This window comes from Bicyclus anynana, chromosome 9, assembly GCF_947172395.1.
Source record: "Bicyclus anynana chromosome 9, ilBicAnyn1.1, whole genome shotgun sequence".
NCBI lineage: Eukaryota > Metazoa > Arthropoda > Insecta > Lepidoptera > Nymphalidae > Bicyclus > Bicyclus anynana.
The window spans coordinates 14,869,999-14,896,313 of record NC_069091.1 but is presented as its reverse complement, the minus strand read 5'-3'; the positions used below and the strand labels follow the sequence as shown (position 1 = coordinate 14,896,313).

General features: G+C 38.4%; 1 protein-coding gene across 1 annotated transcript in view; it reads right to left on the bottom strand.

Annotated features, from left to right (window-relative positions):
• The window catches only part of LOC112049579 (kinesin-like protein CG14535), a 413,102-nt gene that overhangs the window by 368,448 nt on the left and 18,339 nt on the right, over positions 1-26,315 (bottom strand). The window contains exon 2 of the mRNA XM_052883591.1: positions 3,536-3,621. Within this exon, the coding sequence (XP_052739551.1) occupies positions 3,536-3,612 (77 nt within the window). The 5' untranslated portion in view covers positions 3,613-3,621. The remainder of the gene's footprint in view (positions 1-3,535; positions 3,622-26,315) is intronic.

Below are 26,315 nucleotides of genomic sequence, written 5' to 3'. Positions count from 1 at the left end.
TTCGTGCGTTTACCCGTAGTGCGATGCAACCATAGCACTGTGAGAATTGGGATTGACTTCTCATTTTGTTTGTATCGGGTTACAAGCGTATCGCTTACTGGGTAACTCGGCGTCTATCGTGACGTTTACTATAATTAAAATTGATGATCAGTGTATTGTATAATGGACTCCCAAGACTTCGTTCGCTTGAATTTAGTTTTTTTTAATACAACAGAATTTTTTTGATTCAGTGATCTGGGTTGTTAATAATAACTAACTAGCATGCCTATTAGGGCGAACATCATCATCATCATCATTAGCAGCCGATAGACGTCCACTGCTGGACATAGGCCTCTTTCATGGACTTCCAAGAACATCGGTCTCGAGCTGCCAGCATCCAGCAGCTCCCTGCAACGCGCTTGATATTCTCGGTCCACCCCGTGGGGGGTTGACTTACACGGCACATTCCGGTGCGGGGTCGCCATTCTAGCACATTGGGACCCCAACCGTGTATCGGCTCTTCGAACTTCTATGTTAAATAAACCACCGATTAAGATAGAGTATTAAGGCGATGCACTAACGACATAGCCATTTTTAATTAGTTCATTTGTTTATATTATTCACTTTTATACTGTGGTCCTTCGGAATGTTAGTCTCCCACGGCACAGTAAGCTCTACAAGTACTATTCGCTTAGTTTGTTTGGACAAAGGAAAATGTCTGGTCTAGATCTCGGAATAGCGACATCCGTTGGGATTTTATAATGTTTCTCATAAGTATCCATTAATAAAGTCCAATCAGGCGCAGAACTTAGGATTGAGTAAGGCTTACTAGATGATTTTGTATGTAATGTAATCTTGTGTAAAAGGACATTGACCAAGTGACTATGAAGATTTGTATCGGTATCAACTTTACTGTGTCACAATGTAATAAAGCTTAATTGAATGTATGTTTTGAAGACTTTTATATATAACTAGCGGACTCGGTCAAGCTTCGCTTTGACTTATGACTACCCCTACTCTACCCCTTTTTCTTTGCTATATATAATATTCCTCACGGAGCCCGAGACCTGTCCAACGAATGCAAAACCGTGGAAATCGGTTCGTCCGTTCTGGAGTTATAGCGTCAGGAAAGAAAACCAAACTTATTTTTATATAGTAGATTTACCATCCAATGATAATTCATCGCATTTCGTGGTAATCAGCAAGTGTAGAGTTACACATTTTACCTACCTACCTACACAAAACGTAATGTTTAACAGGAGAATGTTTAAACTAAAACGCTGGTTAAAAAGCATTATTATAAATATTATTATGGAGTCTTATTTGTCTCACGGTCAAAATAAACGTGGACAATAGCGGTATCAAATCGTCGATTATTTAGAAATTATATAGATACCTTACCTTACCTTATCAGCCGATAGACGTCCACTGCTGGACATAGGCCTCTTGCATGGACCTCCAAGCACAACAATCTCGAGCCGCCAGCATCCAGCGGCTCCCTGCAACCCGCTTAATATCCTCGGTCCACCTAGTGGGGGGTCGCCCAACACTACGCTTTCCGGTGCGGGGTCGCCATTCCAGCACCTTGGGGCCCCAACGTCCATCGGCTCTTCGAACTATGTGGCCCGCCCATTGCCACTTCAGCTTCGCGACTCGCTGAGCTATGTCAGTGACTTTGGTTCGTCTGCGGATCTCCTCATTCCTTATTCGATCACGCAGAGAAACTCCAAGCATAGCTCGCACCATCGCCCGCTGAGTGACTTTGAGCCTTCTAATAAGGCCCATAGTCAGCGACCAAGTCTCGGATCCATATGTCATCACTGGCAACACGCACTGATCGAAGACTTTCGTCTTCAAGCACTGAGGAATTTCGGACGAAAAGATGTCGCGGAGTTTCCCGAACGCTGCCCAGCCGAGCTGGATTCGGCGATTCACCTCTTTCTCAAAATTGGACCTACCTAACTGGACTGTGTGTCCTAGGTATATGTACTTATTCGTCTACAATTTCGAGCGCAGAGTCCTTAACAATAACTGGGTGGAGCGGTACATGAGTATTAGTCATGATCTTCGTCTTGCTCATGTTCATTTTTAGGCCCACACGTTGAGAAACCCTGCTGAGGTCGTTGAGCATGGTACTAAGGTCCTCCAGAGTCTCTGCCATAATGACTACATCATCGGCAAAACGTAGTTGAGTGATGTACTCACCATTGACGTTGATGCCAAATCCGTTATATAGATAATAAAATGAAAATATATGAAGTGACATGTTATATGTCATGTAAGTAAACATTCAAGTATGACAACATTCAAAACATGGCGACCTTATTAAAGACAAAATAGTATTTTATTTTTATTACTTTTAATGACGGTGTTTTCGTGATATCTTAAAAATTAAAGTAACATTTATAAATTAAAAAATGAATTATATTCATGAAAATCTGACTGACACAACTTCGATTTACTCATTGCAGCGATACAGCTTTTGCCCATTGTCCTTTCCAAAAATGTAACACTAAACACAAATTTATATTCCCCAATTCCCCGTTCAATCCAGTCCACAAACTAGCCAACAATAAACATTAACTGGCCAACACTACACTGAACTAAGACGATTAGAAACAATACGAATTACAACTTCGCGCACCGAGACCTCGGAATTGCTTCAAGACAAACAGACGATATTGACAATCGTTACGTGCTTCGAAATAGACCAGGATCTGTTCTGTCCCAAGCCTGTCATAGACTATTGTTTGCCAAAGGTATAGAGTTGAGTACTACAATAGAGTGCTTGACTCGTATATAGACAACTAGCTGACGTCGCGCGGTTTCACCCGCGTGGTTCACGTTCCCGTAGAAATATGGGGATAATATATAGCCTATAGCCTTTCTCGATAAATGGGCTAACTAACACTGAAAAAATTTTCCGAACCGGACCAGTAGTTCCTGAGATTAGCGCTTTCAATCAAACAAACAACCAAACAAACAAACTCTTCAGCTTTATAATATTAGTATGGATAAGAATTTCGTCTATTAGAACAATACAGGGTGCTCGGGAGTACTTTCCATAACTTTAAGGTGTTGACGAATTCACTTATAGGAGCCCTACTGCATAACTAATAGGTATGTTTTTACTAAAAAATAAAAGCTTTTTATGTTTTCATATAAAATAATTCAAATAATTCCGACTATGCATGTATAACATCATCATCACCATCATCTATCCATGCATTTTCAAAGTTTGGCTACGTCATAATAATAAGGGATGCGTATTAGGGACACATTTTAAGATCTATTTACAAAAGAAATCTTTTTTACCCCTGAAAATATTAATTTCAAAACACTTCTACATGTTCCTTGAACATTTAAGTTAATTTTCGTTACAGAATATAACCCCAGAGTTATGGGAAATACTGCCCAGCACCCTGTATACTCGGAGTAGGTAAGGTTCCGAAATATACCAATTTTATTAAAAAATAGTAAAAGATCATTTAAAAAATTGCGTATTTTTACCCTGCAGGTATTCTAAGATACGATTTATTCGTGAATTGTCACCTACCGGGCAGGATGCACCACCTTGGGCGGCGGCATTGGGGTGGGGATCCGCCGCCCGCCCCTCGTCCCGCTCTCGCTCATGATTGTCCTCTGGAACAAGAACACTATTCAGTACTTCAGTTGTGAGTTTGAGCTACGAGAGCTCATATAAGCAGTGTTTTGGACACTTCAAAGACTTTGTCGTGAATGGCTCTCGTCTCATACCGCGTTTGAATATTAATTACATTTCGCATTATATTTTGAGTTTCAATTTTAATTTTCTCCTGACAATGTCTTAAAGGTTATGAAATGGAAAAAATCCAAGAACCAAAATAATGTAATTCCTAAAAAAATATAATCTTCCTTTTTTTACAGAACCCTCAGTGCGTGAGTCCAACTCACACTTTTCCGGTTTTTAAGTAGGTACCTACTCCGGTTCCAACCATAAATGTGGTTATATAATGATTTATTTATTTTGCTATCATCCGCGAAAAGTCGACGAACCAATGCGACAACGTCACCTAGGTCCGACAAAATACTCTCTAATTAATAATTGCAAAGTTCTTTGCAATTGCACGTTGTAGAGTCAACATCTCCTGAGGATGCTCCGGTTTCGGGGTGAAACGTACGTAGAGAGTATTTTGTCGGACCTGGGTGACGTTGTCGCATGGGTTCGTCGACTTTTCGCGGATGATAGCAAAATAAATAAATCATAATATAATCATGATGAACCTCCGCAAAGTAACGCCTGCTTCTATTCAATATAAATGTGGTTGTACAATCGCATTTATATCAACCTCTGAGCAAGTTAAGGCTAGGCTTAATGTTGTTGTCGATAGCCCAGAAAATCCGGTCGGGGACATGCACCTCCAACGTTTCAGTTGTGTGCATTTAAAAAAATTAAATATCACGTGTCTCAAACGGTGAAGGAAAAACATTGTGAGTAAACCTGCATACCATTTATTTAATTTTCTTAATTCTGTGCGTGTGTGAAGTCTGCCAATCTGCATTGGGCCAGCGTGTTGGACTATTGGCCTAACCCCTCTCATTCTGAGAGAAGAATAGAGCTCAGCAGTGAGCCGAATATGGATTGTGATGATTATGATGAAAGTGTAGCTAGTTAGGGAATTCAATAGTTTAATTTACTTTTTTAGGGCAGGTTTTCACCATCAAAACGAAATCGATCAGTGCAAACCTGCCTAGTCGCCAGTAGACAGTTTCTTCAGACCTATTTAGGTACATTTTTGTGTACTATGTACATTTTTATGTACATTGTACAGGTATCAAAAAATAAACCATGGATTCGAAAACAAAATATAATTAAAAAATTCATCCACGCAGTGATTTCTAACAATCATTCTCATCTCTCGACTAATAAATGAAGTGGCGTCAACATTCCAACCATAAACACATTTCCAACCTTGCGCTCGTAGTGATAAGGTTCAAAATAAATAGACAAGCACGGGATATATTCATCAAAGAGGAGGTACCTGTGACGTCAGCGACATTGTATAGGCCCTCGAGCCTCTTCTCTCGTTCGTTAAACAAGAGATAGTGTCGGCAAAACAAACCAAACGTTTGCAGAGTAACAAATACAACGTTTGAGGACGTTTGGCATACAATTTGTTCTGAAAACAGTCTATGTCTGGTTTTAGGGATGTTTTCTTTTATTGGTTGATTTTTCTTTTGGCAATATTCCTGATAGAACTTTTTTAAACCCCGACGCAAAAAGAGGGGCGTTATGTTATCGCCGCGTTGGCCGCTTTTAAATTTACATGTTTTTAATAAATAGTGTAGGAAATAGTAGTCTGTGACGGATATGACGTCGCTCGATCTCGTGTTGGCTTCAGTGTGCTCGTGGCGTTCGAGCCGTCAACATCTCTTGTTGTGTAATTATTTAGTTACTTGGGATAGGCGGGAAGAGTGACTTGAGTGGAAAAGGGGAGTGTTTGATATCAGTCAAAGGATCCTTTAACCCTATATATATCGTTCACAAGTGCGTGACATCACTCAAGGTGCTTCTTTGCCATTCTAGGGTCTAATTTTGGTTACAGTATGATTTGTTATTTAAGTTGTCCTGATAAGTGTTGTGAATCATAAGCTTTGTTTGACATTAGTTTTCTTAAATTTGTAATCACTTTTGAGTCCTTTAATAGTTACAAGTTTGACGTGTCTGACTGTTAGTCTGTCTATTCACGGTTAGATATATGAATATATACAGAACGAGGAAAGATATATAGAAAAATGAATTCACTCAGAAAGTACTAGACGTATAGATATAATACAACCGTCAAAACAACTTTGCTTCTAATATTTTCAGCGGGTTTGGAGTTATCTTTATTATCACGCTCACAAGTAAGTAAGCTTTGAACAAAAGCGGACAAATCCAGTTGTAATGTTAAAACTTTTATAAATAAATAGGTAGCCTAAATAACTACGAAGGATATAATAATATAAGCTCATAAGCGGCTTCCTTTTTCCCTGGACTTTCAACAATATTCGTCATATTGCAAGCAATTTACACAAAACATTAATAAATTGTAAGTTATATTATTTTGTTGCTTGTTTTGTATTTGACTGTGTACGTGATTTTTATTAGTGAATGTTGTGTGCACTTGTCATAGATATACGTATAAATAAATCTGAGATATTTATGAACATTATCTACTAGTAGACGCCGCGCGGTTTCTCCCGCGTGGTTCCCGTTCCCGTAAGAATACTAACACTGAAAGAACTTTTCTAATCGGACTAGTAGTTCCTGAGATAAGCGCGTTCAATCAAACAAACAAACAAACTCTTCAGCTTTATAATATTAGTATAGATTTGTGCATGTATATATTGTATATCTATACCTATTAATGTATGTTGTAAGTAAGTTCTTACAACTTTTTCATAAACTACTCTTTATTATTTTGTAGTAAGATTGTAAGAGCTATCACCAATAAAAAAAAACAAAAAAATAAAAAAAACTCGGTGTAGTTGTATGTTTTATTATACATACATCACAAAAATTAAACAATATTATAAAGATGTATAATCTTATCTTTACTAATATTATAAAGCTGAAGAGTTTGTTGGTTTGTTTGAACGCGCTAATCTCAGGATTTGCTAGTCCGATTTGAAAAATTATTTCAGTGTTAGGTAGCCCATTTATTGAGGAAAGCTGTAAGCTATATATTATCCCTGTATTCCTACGGGAACGAGAACCACGCGGGTGAAACCGCGTGGTGTCAGCTATTATTCTATATTGTCAAAGATCATAAACCTTTAGAAATGCTACACATATGAACAGCTCTAAGAAGAGAATATTTCAGAGTTTTCGTTTGCAAGGACTTTGTCGAGTTTATTTCCCTTCTTCGAAGTTTCGCAACTGCTTTGAAACAATTTGCAATTATTTCATCAACTTCAAGAATCTGGCGGAATGTTTTGTGCTATGAATATAAAAGATGCTAGCAAAAAATAAAGTTGAGCAACTTAAATTGAGGAAATTCTTTGGAGTTTTTCTACTCAGATACCGGGAAATGCTTTCATGTTTATGTATCTCATTGCCATCTATATCTATCTATCTATCTATACTTATAATAAAACTGTAACAGGTCAAATTCTGTACATTGAAAATATTTTTAAAATTTTTGTTGGAGGACATTATATAATCGATACTGAAGGCAAAAATATTTTTTTTCGATTTTTTTCTGTCTGTTTGTCCGTGATTTTCTTGGCCGGGCATCACGCTGAAACTACTGAATGAATTCAAATGAAATTTGGCACGATTTAAGACCATAATAAACATAATACTTTTTACAAGGAGAAGGTTACATAATACTTTTTATTGCGAAAATAAAATAAGAAGGGGGTGAAACAGGTGTTGAAAGTTTGTATGGAAAGTCCTTCATTTTTAGAGTTACAGTTTTAAAAATTTGTTCATATATCATGAAAAAAATACGAAATATAATGTAATTCAAAAATTTTTCAAATTCACCCCCTAAAGTGGTAAAATAGGATTTGATACTTCACATTGACTTTATATATGTAATATTTGTAAGTCACGGGCTACATACAAAAGCGCTAACATGCGGGACTAGAGTATATGCCAAGTTAAACACCCACCATGCTGCTGATAATGTTTTGTCACCACCACCACCAAATTCCTAATTTCGGGCTGAGGTTTTTTATTAAATTTTCTTACAAGATAAAAAAGCTACTCAAGAAAAAGTACTTCATTGCCCGACCTAGGGTGACGCTACCCGACGCCACAAAGACTAACCAACGAGGCAATCTGACTAACCATCATCATCATCAACCCATATTCGGCTCACTACTGAGCTCGAGTCTTCTCTCAGAGTAAGAGGGGTTAGGCCAATAGTCCACCACGCTGGCCCAATGCGGATTGACAGACTTCACACACGCAGAGAATTAAGAAAATTCTCTGGTATGCAGGTTTCTTCACGATGTTTTTCCTTCACCGTTTGAGACACGTGATATTTAATTTCTTAAAATGCATATAACCGAAAAGTTGGAGGTGCATGCCCTGGACCAGATTCGAACCCAAATCCTCCGGAATTGGAGGCAGAGGTCATATCCACTGGGCTATCACGGCTCTGTTGACTCTCTTTCTCTCTCTCTGACTCTGACTCTTTCTTTCTCTGACTAACAACACTAACTGAAAACTTTAAATCTATCGTAGTTTAAAAAGAAAATGTATTCAAATCTGCTCTAGTCGTAGACATTATATTTGAATTTTTACCAGCGAAAGAAAGTCAGCTGGGAAGAAGAAATACTTCGTTATATTCAAGTCCTGACGCTCCAATATCATCGTTCCCGACGTTAAGGAGACAGCTGATTGAAAAGAAATTAGATGCTTATTGCCTTGAAACTTGGCGAGACTGAAATATACCATTTCTGGAATTCTATTTAAGTGCAATATTGCTATTTTATAGGTAAAGTGGCTGCGGGCTATTGGTTAAAATTGCATGGTATTAATCTCACCTGATGGTAAGTGATGATGCAATCTAAGATGGAAAAGGGCTTGTTAGGCGTAGGATGAAAATCCACACCCTTTTCGGTTTCTACGCGGCATCGTACCGGGACGCTAAATCGTTTGACGGTACGTCTTTGCCAGTAGGGTTGTAACCAGCCACGGTTAAAGCCTCCCACCAACCAGACCTGGACCATTTACGATTGAGAAGAATCGGCCCTGCTGCGGATCGAACCCAGGACCTCCGTCTTGTAAATCCACCGCGCATACTACTGCGTCAAAAATCATCATTATCATACCATGTAATTGTATGCATACAAGCGTTCATTATTAGCCGATGGACGTCCAATGCTGGACATAGGCCTCTTGCATGGACTTTCAAACACAACGGTCTCAAGCCACCGGCAACCCTTCATTGAAATTGAATTGATGTCCTCCACCTAGTGGGAGGTCCACCAACACTGTGCTTTCTGGTGCACCTTGGAACCCCTGCATCCACCGACTCGTCGAATTATGTGGCACTTCAGCTTCGAAACTCGCTGAACTATGTCAGTTTCTTTGGTTACAGGGTTAATAAGTAATAGTTCAAGGCTTTGTCAAAGGGTTAAAAGGGGTAATAGTTCAAAGCTTTACAAAATTATCGATCATGTTTTAAGTTATATTTAACGGTAATTGACAATTGGTTAATTATAAATCACTAGCTGACGCCGCGCGATTTTACCCGCGCGGTTTCCGTTCCCGTAGGAATATGGAAATAATATATAGCCTTCCTCGATCAATGGGCTATGTAACAATGAAAGAATTTTTAAAATCGGACCAGTAGTTCCTGAGAGTTAGCGCGTTCAATCAATCAAAAAAACAAACAAACTCTTTAGCTTTATAATATTAGTATAGATAATGAGTGAGCATATAATTTATAAATATGAATTATGTTATTTCTGACGCTATAATGACAGAAGATTGAAAAGGAATAAGATGTTTATTGCCTTGCTTGGCGAGACTGAAATATACCATTTCCGGCACCCTATTTAAGTGCAATATTGCAATTTTATAGGTAAAGTGGCTGTGCCCGGGCGATTGGGGACAATCAGCTCGACAATTGGACTATAACGAACGGTTTTGCTCGATCGTTTTCCAATAGCACTTGATAGATTTTGATTGGTACGATACTTGGTGGATTAATTATTCATGGCTACGTTTTTGGCAACGTCGGCGTAGAACCCGGCAGCATTTAAAATGAAGAATAAGACGGACGAAGTTGAATGAATAAAATTTTACTATATTCTGATTCTATACAAAATACCATTCTATATTCACGGTTTCTGTATTCGCGGCACATGTAAAGAACTTTTGACGGCCTCCGTGGCGCAGTGGTATGCGCTGGGCCGATTGAGGTTTTCTTAATTGATTCAGGTCTGGCTGGTGGGACGCTTTGGCCGTGGCTAGTTACTACCCTACCGACAAAGACTTACCGCCAAGCGATTTAGCGTTCCGGTACGATGTCGTGTAGAAACCGAAAGGAGCGTGGATTTTCATCCTCCTCCTAACAAGTTAATCCGCTTCCATCTTAAATTGCAAATTGGTTTTAATCAAGGGCTAAGTTGTAAAGAATAAAAAAAAAACGTATCCCCCGCGAATAATGAGCTTTTACTGTATATTGAAAGCGGTTTTCAGTAGCAAAATAGCAAACTCTACAAAACTGAAATAGGTATTCAATTGAATTCGAATATCAGAGCTGTGTCCATCACATCTCTATTCCGAGCGATAAGATCAGCTTCGTCGATCGCATCCGATGATGCCGAACGTAGCTTCGACTCGGTTCCCTCTTGTTTTGCATACTTTGCATTTTTAATCTTCAATTTTGAATTCCGAGTTGCTTGTTGGAAAATTCAGGAAAATACTTTAGTAGAATGCTATTCGATTTTCGTATTATTTCAAAGCTAGCTTTTGTCTGCGACTTTCTGCCCAATACGAGTCGTATAAAACCGATTATTTTATGAAATTATGGTATCTTCATAATAGTCTTTACGAGAGTTCTTCAAGTATCTATGAATACTTTTTTTTTAATCTTTGCAAGTTAGCCCTTGACTACAATCTCACGTGATGGTAAGTGATGATGTACCTAATCTAAGATGGAAGCGGGCTAACTTGTTAGGAGGAGGATGAAAATCGACACTCCTTTCGGTTTCTACATGACGTCGTACCGGAACTTGGCGGTACGTCTTTGTCGGTAGGGTGGTAACTTACCACGGCCGAAGCCTCCCACCAGCTAAAACTTAAAAACAACCACTTGAAGAAACTAAACTGATTCAACACACCCTCTAGCCATTTATTCATAATGTCTAATCGAGTAGAAAAGTGTAAAGTGATGAACTTTCTTTCTTTCTTTTTCTTGCTCTTTAGGTTCTACGCAGTCTGGTTTAGTTGTAGATTTGATAGCAGATTGAGTCTAAAGACCTACCACGCTGCCCTAATACGGGTTAGGGTTCAATATCACGAGACCCACTTAACGACTTCCTAAATTCCAAGCTGAGAATTTTTACTGATTTTTTTTTAAAGAAAGAAAACTTCAGTGTTTTACAGCCCGAACCCAGGACCTTGTGATTTGAAGTCCCAACCACTAAACTACAGAGTCAGTTAGTTTCTAAGGGACTAACTAATACTTGAAGAAGCTAAACTGATTCAACACACCCTCCAGCCATTATTCATAATGTCCAATCAAGTAGAAAAGTGTAAAGTGGTAAACATTATGCGACTCCACGCCCTCTAGTGTTGTTGTATAGTTGGCGTGCACTCGAATTAAATGAGGAAAAAACAAATTAAGCCAACCCACGCATTATCACTGTGACGTCATTATGGAAAAGCGTACAAAAAAGAGCAAGGGAGCTATTCTGACGATGTTTTTTTGCAAAAGCAAGTTTCGAATACACCTCTATCTCCCTCTGTTTAGCACGATACTATAGACAGAGAGCGATATATACGAGTTCGAAGCTCAGTGTCGAAGTGATAAAAAGATCGTTACAGAATCCTGATGCCTCCTGATGAATCCTGGTGTCTAATGCTAGCCACAAACGGTCAATTATTCTCACGTTTCTGTAGCACCCACGACGATAATTGATCGTCTGTTGGTCACTATGTACATGACTTGTATAGTATGCCGCTTGGGTACTGCTGTTTGCTTTTCAGAAACGTGAGAATAATTGACCGTTAATGGCGACCTTCACTCTACTTATTTAAATTACTTTCTACATTAATGAAGATTTCTAAGTTTATTCAGGTTTACTTTAGACATTACACTTGTTAATTAATTAATTAATTATTATTTTTGTTTATTGTTATTGGCACACTAAAGATACAGTACTGTATAGGTATAACAGACTTTAGATTGTACCTAGCTCACACAAATCAATCGGAGATGGATGTACCACCGCTATGCCTAATTCTACATAGAAAAACATATGAAAACACTTAAACATAATGAAAACACCACTCCTCCTGGTGCGAAGCTGGCTCAGTTTTTTTTGTGTTAGATATATAAACAAGTTTACATCGTGACAAATGTTCTGAGATCCCATCCTTTAACGCTCCACCTCAGATATTATAATCCTTGAATCAAAAGACAAGCGAAAGCTTATAGCAACAAATTTCGATTATTTAAAAAATAGTTATATATAATTTTGTTCCTTTTGTGGAAGAAAAAATAAGTAGACTTATCTTTTCTTCATTAACAATATTCAGCTTACTGTTGATAACGAGTCTCGTCTCAGAATGAGATGGATTAGTCTAACAGTCCACCACGCTGACCCAATACGGATTGGCAGTCGTCACAGACAGAGAATTAAGAAAATTCTTAGGTAGGTATGCAGGTTTCCTCACGATAATTTTCCTTCACCGTTTGATACCCGTGACATGAAATCTCTTAAAATGCACACAATTGAAAAGTTGGAGGTGCATGCCGCGGACCGGATTCACCTAATCCAAATCGAAGGCAGAGGTCACATCCACTGGGCTCACGAAGATATAATAATGTTTGCATGAATTCAATAAGCCAATTGAAATGAATCAATATTTTAAAAATTTAATCAATTCAATAAAAAGTAATGCACCAATAAAAGTATCCAGACAGTACCCACTCCGTATATGAAATCGATTTGAAAATTTCAAGAAATTTCCTGAAATGAGGTACAACAAATGTTGTAGCAACATTTTCCTTCATCGCGAAAATTCGCTAAATTGTTAACTAGAACCTTAGTTATTTAAGCTCACGGTCTGAGCGGGGTCCGTACAATCGTAAAAAGGTAAGTGGATGGACCTCTTTGCGATTGGTTTTCCCGTATGTTTTATTTATACAATACCGACTGGCTTACGTCACGTCATCAACCCATATTCGGCTCACTGCTGAGCTCGAGTCTCCTCTCAGAATGAGAGGGGTTAGGCCAATAGTCCACCACGCTGGCCCAATGCGGATTGGCAGACTTCACACACGCCGAGAATTAAGATAATTCTCTGGTATGCAGGTTTCCTCACGATGTTTTCCTTCACCGATTGAGACATGTGATTTTTAATTTCTTAAAATGCACACAACTGAAAAGTTGGAGGTGCATGCCCCGGACCGGATTCGAACCCACACCCTCCGGAATCGGAGGCAGAGGTCATATCCACTGGGCTATCACGGCTCTCGACTGGCTTAACCTAAATATATTTCTGCTTAAACCTTTTGATATAATATGTACAATAAATTCATTTTAATCTAACACCATCAATCGTCATAATCAGCCTATTTTAAGGGGCTCAGTATACTGCCCAACCTGCTATTATATAGAAGAGGGGATATGGTGCTAAGACCCACCATGCTTCAATACGATTTAGAAGAACAATGTAAGTCTTTACAGGAGCCTCCGTGGCGCATTGTATGCGCAGTGGATTTACAAGACGGATGTCCCCAGTTGGGCCGATTGAGGTTTTCTTAATTGTTCCAGATTGGGCCGATGGCTTCAGCCGTGGCTAGTTACCACCCTACCGGCAAAGACGTACGGCCAAGCGATTTTGCATGAAAGTACGATGTCGTGTAGAACCCGAAAGGTGTGAGGATTTCCATTCTCCTCCTAACAATTTAGCCCGCTTCCATCTTAGATTGCATCGTCACTCACCATCAGGTGAGATAGTAGTCAAGGCTAACTTGTAAAGAATAAAAGTTTGCATAAAATGGGGTGTATCTGACTCTCGCAGACACTCATTCTAACAGTAGTTGTCACATACACTGTATGTTAGAGACATTGTATCCACGTTTATGTTAAGAAACAAAACCCGAACAGGAAACACTATAATGTTGCACATCGGTATTTGCTTACGTAAACCGAACATTGACACGTCGACAACAAACATGATTCATAAATGACTACTAACTTCTAAGTCATAAGCACTTAGTATAGCCTCAATAGCTCAGTGGTAAAGGACCGGACTCATTACCGAGAGGTGGTGGTTCGATCCCATTGGTTTACTGAGGAGAGAGGATCTAATGAGAGAAGCCTGCAAAGAACTACAAAAATTGCTCAGAAGAAACAATATAAAAAAATCGATCGATCGATTCTGCCCCTAACAGCTCCTATCGACTTCGCATCTCGCAAACTTCAGTAATTTGCAGAATTGACAATTTCAACATTGCAGAATTCAAGTAGGTATTAATAATCACAAAACACTACACTTCTCCCATCGGACTCAATAAATATGCACACACACAAAACATTCATGCACTCACACATTAAATTTCCATACACTTGTACTTATTATTTATTGTCAATACTATGTAAGAGCCAGCAGAGAAATAGTGAGGAGCGTATCACAATGTATGATGATTTTTATAATGTCTGCTTTTTTCCTACGCACTTTTCACAAATGAAAGTGGAGTAGTAAGTGAGAGACGTGTGTCTATACAAAATGTTTACATCGAAATGTTTAGAGATGTAAATGTGAAAAATTACATTAACCATACAAAGTAATCAACTTAATAAATTAAAATATGAGTTAAAAGAGAACTTAATAAGTTCCGTGCAAGAGAAACACAGTTAAACTGGTGTACATGTATATGGTTTTAGTGTAAAATTAATACATACACAACATATAAAATTGTCTGAATACCGAAGCTATTGTGATATTTTATGAAAACCGAAGCTAAATCGTTGGTATTGTAATCGGCTTAACAGCTTCGCTTTGTACTGTGTGCTGTAGTTTTTGACTTCTATTTTTAAGTGATTTTCACAAGAAGATTAAGCTTAAATCTCAAAGCTATGTTTACAGGAGAAAATTCGAATATAAACAGTCAATAAATAATTTAATGATAAATATGTATCCTTAATAATACTGTTGTTTCAGTCAATGGTCTTATAGCGAAAAGCTTCGACCAACATCTCGAGAAGCTTTCACTTAACTGTTGGATCAAGAGTCGGATACAAAAGGCAGTGATTCTTAAGACGGCGCGTATTGTGAGGAAGTTCCTCACTCTGGAGCCCTGACCACCGGTTGCTTAGGCACTCAAATGTCCCGCACTGGGAGGGTTTATTTTTTTTATAAATTTTTAATCGTGTTTTGTATTATATTTTTCATATTCACATTGTTAAAAATTAAAAAAAGCTAAATAAATAAATGAGAGACTTGTTAATATGAAAGTGAGCCTTTCGTTTGTTTGTTTCACTTCCATGCCTTAACTACTTAACCGATCAATCTAAAATTATACATACGTATTGTAAGAGACACAGCAAAGAACATAATACCTTTTATTTAAAAAGAAGCGAAATCGCGAGCAATAATATTGTTTTGTGCTACAAATATTGCATTCAAACTGTTTGCACGAAACTTGCGGGGGCTCTTACACTAATGCTGATTTTTAAGCAAACATAATAGGGCCCATATAGGGCCTCGCTTATTGACGGGCCTAAATAAATAGGGGGTCGTATTTGTGAGCCGGAACGCGCACAAACTGCTTTAATGTTACAAATTAAAAGGGGTCTCTAAAATATATTATTGCAAATGCGTTGCAAATACTGTTGTATTGATTTTGGTGCAATCATTTGATTGGGAGGGCTATTCTAAAGGAGCGTTTACATTTGACGTAATGTAAGGTATTTCTAGTTAAGTGTCACCTTCGGTACTAGTATGTTCATAATAATCACAAAACATGTAAAACGTTAAAGCTAAACTAATCATCATGTATGTTCATAGTGATAAATGTCGTTAATTGTTTATTATGCCTTTAATTTACACTTAAATACATTTGTTTTCAAAGTTACTCTTCGAGGTTAAGAAACGTTATCCGAGATGCTATTAAAAAGTTATTTAGAGGAAGAAAATTTCAATACTTCATAGGACTTTAACCTCTCGTAATACGTAGCCGCACACATTAAGCGCTAGAGTATTAGATTGTTTACAATATCAATTTGAAAATAGCCATGTCGCTAAATATGACAATAATGTTTTCTTTTTTCTACAAATTAGCGAAAAGACTGTACGAATAATAACAAATTCAAACTTTTTTTATTGAAAGTATGCGGCAAAATGCTGAGTTGGGGCCTTTTTCTAGGTTTTGCCACATATTACAGGGAATTCTTTAGTGCTCCACTGTTTGAGTGGACAGTTAAGCCATAATATGTTATAATTTAGATTTAATGTGATATGTGGCATTACTTAAAAATAAATATGTTTTCTTTCTTTTTTCTTTCTTTCAAATAGAAATTGAATCCAATGCCGATCCTACTTTTATTCGTAGAGCTATTATCAAGTGTCAAAACGCTCCTACTTAATCAGTGCATTTACGCGATCATTGTTTACACAAACGTTCGTGCACCAATGTGAAAGCGCCCTAACAAGTACTGAAATTTTATTTTCTCCATGCATAAATAAACAGGAACGCCTTTAGTTTTTTTTTTTTGTTTGTTTATATACAGAACGGTGAACTACAAAGGTGTGCGGTTCAACGACTGTGCCTAATGTTATTCTTACACCTTGATAGGGTTTGTGTAAACTGTAAACAGAACGATGTAAACTTGCAGGGCTTCTGTAAACGTTGCGTTGGAATTTAAATCTTGTTAATTTACTATTACATACGGACTAGTAAATTAATGTTATGTTGGAGGTTTATTCGCTTAGTAGGTTATTTTATTCAACGACAAAAGTGTATAACTGTTTTTTTTATTAAGCTACTAGCTTACGCCGCGTTTCACCCGCATGGTTATTCGTTCCCGTATGAATATTGGGATAATATATAGCCTATAGCCTTCCTCGATAAATGGGCTATCTGACACTGACAGAATTTTTCAAATCGGACCAGTAGTTCCTGAGATTAGCGCGTTCAATGAAACAAACAAACAAACTCTTCAGCTTTATAATCAAGTTAACAAATTTCGACGTTATCATATCGACTCATGTCCAGCAGTGGACGTCTATCGGCTGTTAAGGTAAGGTAAGGATATCGACTCAACTGGACAAGTGTGAAACTAAGGGGCAAAGCTTTTTTTTTTATTCTTTACGAGTTAGCCCTTGACAATAATCTCACCTGATGGTAAGTGATGATGTAGACTTAGATGGAAGGTCTAACTTGTTAGGAGGAGGATGAAAATCCACACCCCTTTCGGTTTCTACACGGCATCGTACCGGAACGCTAAATCGCTTGGCGGCACGTCTTTGCCGGTAGGGTGGTAACTAACGGCCGAAGCCTCCCACCAGCCAGACCTGGACCAATTAAGAAAATTTCAATCTGCCCAGCCGGGAATCGAACCCAGGACCTCCAATGCGCCACGGAGGCCGTCCGGAGGCTTATTAAACCAGAGTCGGTTCAAACGTTACGACAATTTAAATATTTTTTTTATTTATTTATTCTTTTATTTTTTATTATTTTCTAAAGCAAAAAAAAATACTGCATAAATAAAATAAATAAATAATTATAATTGCATAAGCTGATAAAAAATGTTATGCAATATCTTTACCGCTGCAGTCTCCGAATGCCATACGTATTTTTTTATAGAAATATGTTAAGTGGCAATCTTCGTTAGTAATCAATGATCATTCACTGCATTGCCATTTGTACAGACAACTGCCATTTGTACAGACTAACAAACACTACGATCCTGCCCCTGTAACCAAGTGGCACTTCGATTCTCTTTCTACGATCGCAAACGCTAGAAAAATGTACGGGAATGAGATTTACTATCGACAGGTCATGTGATCAAGATCTGTCACTCCAACAACTTTGGCGACACGTATAACTTACTAGCTGACGACGCGCGGTTTCACCCGCGTGGTTCCCGTTCCCGTAGGAATACTGGGATAATATATAGCCTATTGCCTTCCTCGATAAATAGGCTATCTAACACTGAAAGAATTTTTCAAATCGGACCAGTAGTACCTGAGATTAGCGCGTTCAATCAAACAAACAAACTCTTCAGCTTTATAATATTAGTATAGATAACTTTCAACGGTGGCAACCCTACCAACATCTATAGTGTTTACCTACTAGATAATGCGCCGGCGCATAGAGGGCGGTGCGCGATTGATCCACGCGTTAAACTGAATTAACACGAATTACATACATTAAATGACTGCTTCATTGGTCCAGTGGTTAGACCATGTGGTTCGGATCACAACTTAGTCGAGGTTACTACACCATTGATTAGTTCCTCAAAGATAAAGGCGCTTGGAAGCCATTGGGTCAGCTTCCACCTTCACACAGGATGTTAAACTATAAGAAATTGTAATTGTAAATTATAAATATGTATGATTTTATTTAAAATAGCAACTGTTGAGTTTCTTGCCTGTTCTTCTCAGCAGAACCTACCTTCCGAACGGGTGGTAGGATCTTTACAAATAGCCAACTGACGTTTCAAAAGTGCTTGTAAACTGAGCCTACTTGAAATCATTGAATTTTGAATTTAACAATATAGTTAAATTCAAAATTCAATGAGAAGATATAATATGAAGGTCTATTTCCAACGCCCAAAACTTAAAATGCAACAGTGCTCGAAAAATACCGTCAAGTTTTAAAAACGTTGTACCTGTGAACATAATATACTTGGGAATGCATTTGTTGTATTTGAACGCTTTTTTAACGTCCGTTTATAAAACTCTCGTGCGAATAGGGGCTAAGTAACTAGCTATGCACACAGTATCTCTGTGTGATCAGAAATGAGAAAATCCACAGAAGAACCAAAGATAACGTCACATCATAAGCTAGCTAAGCAGCAAAGATAGATTTGCTAACCTGAAGTGGCAATAGGAAGGGCACATAGTCCAAAAAGCCGATGGACGTTGGGGTCCCAAATAGTGGCAACCCTGCAAAGTGCTATGTTAGTCCCCTATTAGATGGATGACTGATGACAACAAAACAACCATAACCTAACCAATCTCTTCTGTTGTTAGGTATTTTCGCGGTTCTTCTAGAAATACATTGGACGATCGCAAAAATCTGCCTTGGCAAATTGCCATATTCCAATTTTCCTTCCGATTTAGGATTTTAGTAATGAACTTTCGTAGCTTACATTTATGATTTATTATGATAATTTATAAATAACATTTTGGCTGTGTACATACTTTAATTTTATTTTATTAATTTAGTAATAAAGGAGAAAGGAAGCGCAGTGTTGGTCGACCCCCAACCAGGTGGACAGACGACATCAAGAGAGTCGCAGGGATTTGCTAGATGCAGGCGGCTCAGGATTGTGATGTTTGGAAGTCCCTACAAAAGGCCTATGTCCTGCAGTAAGCGTCCATCGGCTGATATGATGATGATGATGATGATGAAGTTATAAATAAAGTTTCAAGGTGGGTATACCTACCATTCTATTCCAGTGATGCAAGGCGAGTATAAAACATTGGATTAAAAATCATTCATATACCGGCCGAGTGATTTACAATTCGCTTTTAAATTTAACCTTTGTACTAAATTATCAATAATATTTGTAATACGAAGGTTCAAAATGCTTTGGCGGTGGATTATTTTTAAACACTCGGTTCATATTTACAATGGCTTCAGGGTATGTTGATGCACTTTAAATTGATTGGGTATGTATGTTCAAAGTACATGTTGGAAACATTTTGTATGTAACGTATTAACATTAAAACGGGGAAAAATAAAGAGGTACTTTCTTTTTCTCCCATTTTCCAAAATTACTAGGCTTAAAACGCTGTTATCGATTTTCCGGATGGACCGATTTGTTGTTTTTTTTAATAGACAGCTGATATTTTATTTAATTGGGATGATGGTTTGAAAATATTGATTTATATCCCACATTTGGGTAAATAAGGCCAATATTAACTAAAAATCTTTTAATGTAATTTTAAACTCATACATTTTTAGCTTCCGAATTCGATGAAAATTGTTACCTGACATAACAATGATATTTGATATTTTGAAGTGATTTTAAGGTATGCAATTCGTATTTATTTTTGTCGAAAAGCGAGTAAGTTGAAAATCGTGTGAATTGGGCAATATATCTTGACGGGCAGAAATCAAACCCACGACCAGGCATCGACTCCGGCTAGCAAACCGGGAATGAAGCTTCATTTGTTTTTGCTTTTGCCAACATTGGCTATTTATCAACCCATATTTCAACTCGAGTCTCCTCTCAGATTGAGAGGGGTTAGGTCAATAGTCCACCCCTCTGGCCCAACGAGGATTGGCAGACTTCACACACGCAGAGAATTAAGAAAATTCTCTGGTATGCAGGTTTACTCACGATATTTTTCCTTCACCATTTGAGACACGTGATATTTAATTTCTTAACACACAACTGTAAAGTTGGAGGTGCATGCCCCGGATTCAAACTCACACCCTCTGGAATCGGAGGCAGAGGTCATATCTACCGGGCTATCACGGTTCTTAAACACTTTGCCTAAATAAATTCTATTTTCATTCAATGAAAAATACTTATAACGAATCCATGCCATCGTCGGGAAATTGGGAAGCTGCATAGCGTAGACTCGACCGACACCATTGTTGTACAGTTTCTATGGGTCCATTGTGGCGATGCGCTCTAAAGAGCCGATGGTGTGTGCGGACACAGATTGTTTGATGGATATTTGATGGGCTTGTCCAGATGGGTAACGCATATTCTGTAGTGTAACAATCAGTATCTAAGCCTTCTGCATACATCGTGACAATCAATAGCTCAACGGTAAGAGCGGTCGGACTCATCTCCGAGGGGTGGTGGTTCGAGCCCCGCCCCGTTGGTTAAGTTTATGAGTAGATCCATCATTCATCATTATCAACCCATATTCGGCTCACTGCTGAGCTCGAGTCTCCTGTCAGATTGAGAGGTTGACCCAATGCGGATTAGTAGACTTCACACACGTAGAGAATTAAGAAAATTCGCTGGTATGCAGGTTTCCTCACGGTGGGTGTTTCCTTCACCGTTTGAGACACGTGATATTTAATTTCTTAAAATGCACACAACTGAGAATTTGGAAGTGCATTTGAACCCGAATTCAAACCCACACCCTCCGGAATTCACATGAAAAGATTTTTTTAAATTTCATCAGTTTCTTCAAGGGAAGTAATTTCAACTTTTCAATGTACGTCCTACTTCTGAAAACTGAATAGAAAACGACTGGGCGGATCTAAATGAATTTTGCCATAGGTAAAGCCTCCTGATATTCATGGGAATCCGGACCAATCTGCGAATTACAACTAGCTATACATACCTAATATAACAAATAAAGTAACCAGGTCTGGCTGGTGGGAGGCTTCGGCCGTGGTTAGTTACCACCGTACCGACAAAGATGTACAGCCAATCAATTTAGTGTTCCGGTACGATGTCGTGTAGAGACCGAAAGGAGTGTGGATTTTCATCCTACTCCTAACAAGTTAGCCCGCTTCCATCTTAGATTGCATCATCACTTACCATCAGGTGAGATTGTAGTAAAGGGCTAACTTGTAAAGAATAAAAAAAACTAACATTTTTTTCTAAATATGCTTCAATTTCACAAAAAAAATAGTTAAACAGAAAATGTATAAAACCTTTTTGATTCGACGTTTTATTTTTTATGAAAAAAAATGCATTACATAATCAAATTGTACCCTTCAGTGCGTTCATGGTGAAAACTAGGGAATTTCACGGTAAAAAAATATTTGCTGCTAAATGCTTGGAAAATATTTGACTGAAAGCTAAAAAAATAAAAAAAACCAGAGGCTGAATGCTTGTCAACGCCTATTTGAACGCCGCACGTTTTTAGTTGATTTTACGTTTCATGTCCGTTACATGAATAAAATGTAACATGAAATGGGTACACAGTTTAGTTGCTATTGCATAGCGCAGTTTCTATCGATTACAATTTTTAACCGCCTTAAAGAAAGAGGAGGTTCTCAATTTGACCGGTATTTTTTTTATTTTTTATGTATGTACAGCGATTACTCCTGCGAAGCGAAGACGCCTGGACCGATTTCAATTTTTTTTTTTTTGTTTTGAAGGTCATATTGCCATCATGTCAAGATCTGATGATGGAATCTTGGAGAAATTGAGGGGAACTTTGAAAAATTATATAGGTGCCCAGTGTGTTTGTAAATTTTTTCATTTAGTATTTTAAAGCACTACAATTTAATGAAAGTTTGGAATCGATCTGTTGATGGAATACAGACGAGGGATCGAGGGATATCAACACCTTCAATAATTTCAAAGAATATTGAATTTTGAAAATTCAAATCGTGACTTCAAAGTGATCATGGAAGGTAGGGTCACGGTAAAGTTATTATTAAAATTATCAAAATCGGACAGCAAAATCTTACGCGTGTTCATACATAAAAAATATCCGATTTTCATCGGTTGAAAAGTAACAGCTAATTAATAAGCAATATGATTGATCTGTCAGATATCGTATGTTTATAATTTAGACGGTCTGTCATGAAATAATATAATAGTTATTCGTAGAGCCCAAAAAAAAGTTTTACTCACTCTGTTACGCTCCCTATCTCAATCCAAAATTGGCACTAAAACGCACCCTCTCTAAATAAATAAACAATATGTAATTGGATTTTCATTGAGTCGATAAATTGAATTTTTTATTAGTTTCCTTTGTTCAGCCTTACTATAACAGTTGCATAAGAAAGTCGATTTGAGCGAAAATAAATTAGTTCTATCAATATTTAAATGAATAATTATTTTCATAATTTAAAATTTATATTTCATAATTACTAATGTAGATCTAGAAATTGTAATCGATTAGATCTACGAGTATTATAAGTAAAAACAAATATACAGATTTGAATCTTTCTACCTTCACTTTTAGGCAAGTGCGTTCCACCATAGGCTGCATCATCGCTAACTGTCAAGTATGATTGCAGCCAAGCGCTCGCCTGGATCAAATCACTCAGCGGGTGATGGAGCGAGCTATGCTTGGAGTTTCTGTGGAGTGGAGAGTGATCGAATCAGGAATGAGGAGATCCGCAGATGAACCAAAGTCACTGACATAGCTCAACGAGTCGCGAAGCTGAAGTGACTGTAGTGTAGCTCACTTCGTCGTCATCAACCCATATTCGGCTCACTGCTGAGCTCGAGTCTCCTCTCAGATTGAGAGGGGTTAGGCCAATATTCCACCACGCTGGCCCAATGCGGATTGGCAGACTTCACACACGCAGAGAATGAAGATAATTCTCTGGTATGCAGGTTTCCTCACGATGTTTTCCTTCACCGATTGAGACACGTGATATTTAATTTCTTAAAATGCACACAACTGAAACGTTGGAGGTGCATGCCCCGAACCGGATTCGAACCCACACCCTCCGGAATCGGAGGCAGAGATCATATCCACTGGGCTATCACTGCTCTTAGCTCACTTACACATAGATTAGTACTGTACTGTATGTATCGTAATGAATAGCCATTTAGTCATAGTTAATAAAGTTCTTTCAACGCAGTCAGACGTGTTTAATTGACACTACATGCCGCCTCAAACTCACCACATGGAAATGGGCAGGCCACATAGTTCAAAGAGCCGATGGACGTTGGGGTCCCAAGTTGCTGGAATGGCGACCCCGCACCGGAAAGCGCAGTGTTGGTCGACCCCCCACTAGGTGGACCGCGGATATCAAGCGGGTGCTGGCGGCTCGAAATCGTTGTGCTTGGAGGTCCACGCAAGAGGCCTATGTCCAGCAGTGGACGTCTATCGGCTGGTAACGTAAGGTAAGGTTGTATAACATAAAAAAGTCTCTTACGAGTGTTCTTAGAACAATAGTCTAAGAGATAGTGCACACATTAAAGTACCTGATCGTACGTTATACATCTGACGATGACATAACGAACGACAATGCTTCCCAGGCAACACAAACACAAGCTACACAGCGTCTTCGCCGGCGAAGACGAGGTCCCCGATATCTGACGTCACCTAGACGTGGGCTTTTTAACTCACGATCTCGGGGGCGCCCGGACTGATACACTCAGGCCAAAACACCCTTCCCGAACGGCCCTCTAAGTCGAGGCCTGAGTCTCAGAGGAGACGCCCTTAGAGAGTCGTTCCGCCCACTACTTTCTTCTGCCTTCGGGCCCCATCAGGCGATGCTTCTGCGCTCGCCCAAACCCCCCGGTGACGCCGCTGAGGTCCCATAAGGAGCCTACGGCACTTACACAATCAGAAAAAAAAAAAAAAAAACGTTATACATTAGGCTACACTAGGTAGTAAGTAGTAAGTAGTAAGGCATCAAGGATAATACGTCGAGACGTTTACGAGTAGTAGCAGTCTCGTACAACACCTTTAGACACGTAATCACTCAGTGCCGTGAACTGCAGTGCATTTTATCCCGTATTACCTACTTGCAGTAAAAATCTCTTTTTTTTATTTATTTGAAAAACTTTGTACTGTTGACTCAAAATATACTAAACATGAGTGTAGGACTGAAATATATAGGTATATAATATATAACTAGTAAACGCCGCGCGGTTTCACAAGCGTGGTTCCCGTTCCCGTAGGAATACGTGGAGAAAATAGTCTATAGCCGTCCTCGATAAATGGGCTATCTAACACTGAAAGAATTTTTCAAATCGGACCAGTAGTTTCTGAGATTAGCGCGTTCAAACAAAGAAACAAACAAACATTTCAGTTTTATAATATTAGTATAGATAGGTAATAGGTATTTTAATAGGCATTCTGTAAGTTACAGCGATGTGACATCGCTCCTTACCATGGCAACTTCGTTGTTAGTGACATTTTATTTTTGGCATCCCTTAGAAATAAAGTTCAAATTCTAATAAAACTTGCTATAGGCGAATATTACATCGACGAGTTTAAAATAGCGGAATCACATAACAGCATGGCATCGTACCAGAGTGCTAAGTAGCTTGGATCAGTAGTGTGGTGACTAGCCTCGGCTTGAGTGCTAAAACTATAAAATTTTCTATAGTTAATAAAGTAAAAAAATATTTTATCATCAAATAAATGTTTTTGGTCGCGCGAGCGTCAAAGTTACGCGGTCGCGAATTGCAATGTCGCGACCGCTTATCGTAAAAAACAAATAGCACATCAAATCTATAAAATCACTAATTATCAAAACACCCGGGAAACGTTCCAAATACCTACCAAATGGCTGGAATATAAAATGGTGGCCGCCGTGGCGCAGTGGTATGCGCGGTTACAAGACAGAGGTCCTAGGTTCGATCCCTGGCTGGGACAATTCTTAATTGGTCCAGGTCTGGCTGGTGGGAGGCTTCGGCCGTGGCTAGTTACCACCTTACTGACAAAGACGTACCGCCAAGCGATTTAGCGTTCCGGTACGATATCGTGTAGATACCGAAAGGAGTGCGGATTTCATTCTACTCCTAACAAGTTAGCCCGCTATCTTAAATTGCTTCGTCACTTACCATCAGGCGAGGTTGTAGTCTAGGGCTAACTTGTAAATAATAATAAAAAAAAATCTGAATCGCGAAATGCAACACCGTAAACTACGAGTAAGCCAAACCTGATGGGCATCGTTACCAAATTGCCCCTTACGCGAGAAATGAAGAAATACAAAAAAAAAATAAAAGCTCCATTTCCGCGTACGTAGTTCCATAACCGCAAAGTTTACCGACGGCTTTCAGGATAGTTATCAACTTAACCTGAATTCCCGATGTAAGCAAGAACCAAAACAAAATGCACCTAACGAGCGGATTCGCTGAAAACGACGCAATAAGCGAGAAACCATTTTGATTTTATTTTTACTGGCACCCGCGGTTTTCCGCGTAAAAATTACAATAAAAAAATAAAGATACCTTTATACATAAATAACAAGAAATTTTAAATCTTTCAAAGTCTTTGTCAAATGTTATTTTTTTTTATTAGACTGATAGTATACAAGAAAAGAAGAAGTTCAAAGAAAATATGGTTGGAGTGCGTTAAAAAGAAAAATATACGTTCCAGATAATATACGTTCCAGTTCCAGAAATAAACTCTAGACTTACAGAAAAAAAATATAGCTTTACCAAATATTTAATATGTTATGAACATAAATAAAAGTTTAGGCCTCGCACCAGAAAGCGCAGTGTTGGTCGACCCCCCACCAGGTGGACTGATGACATCAAGCGAGTCGCTGGTATTCGCTGGATACAGGCGGTTCAGTATCGTGATGTTTAGAAGTCCCTACAAAAGGCCTATGTCCTGCAGTGGACGTCCATCGACTGACATGATGCTGATGATGATGATGATGATGATGTAAAGATTAGATGAATAGATGTTTGGCCAGAATGGACGAACCGAATGATGGAAATTCGAAATTAACGATGAAGTTGCGTGTATAAGTTAGGTATCAGGGAGGGTGTTTTTTTTTCTACGTAAAAATAAAAAAAAAAACATTTAAAAAATTACTAATAAAGTAAAATTC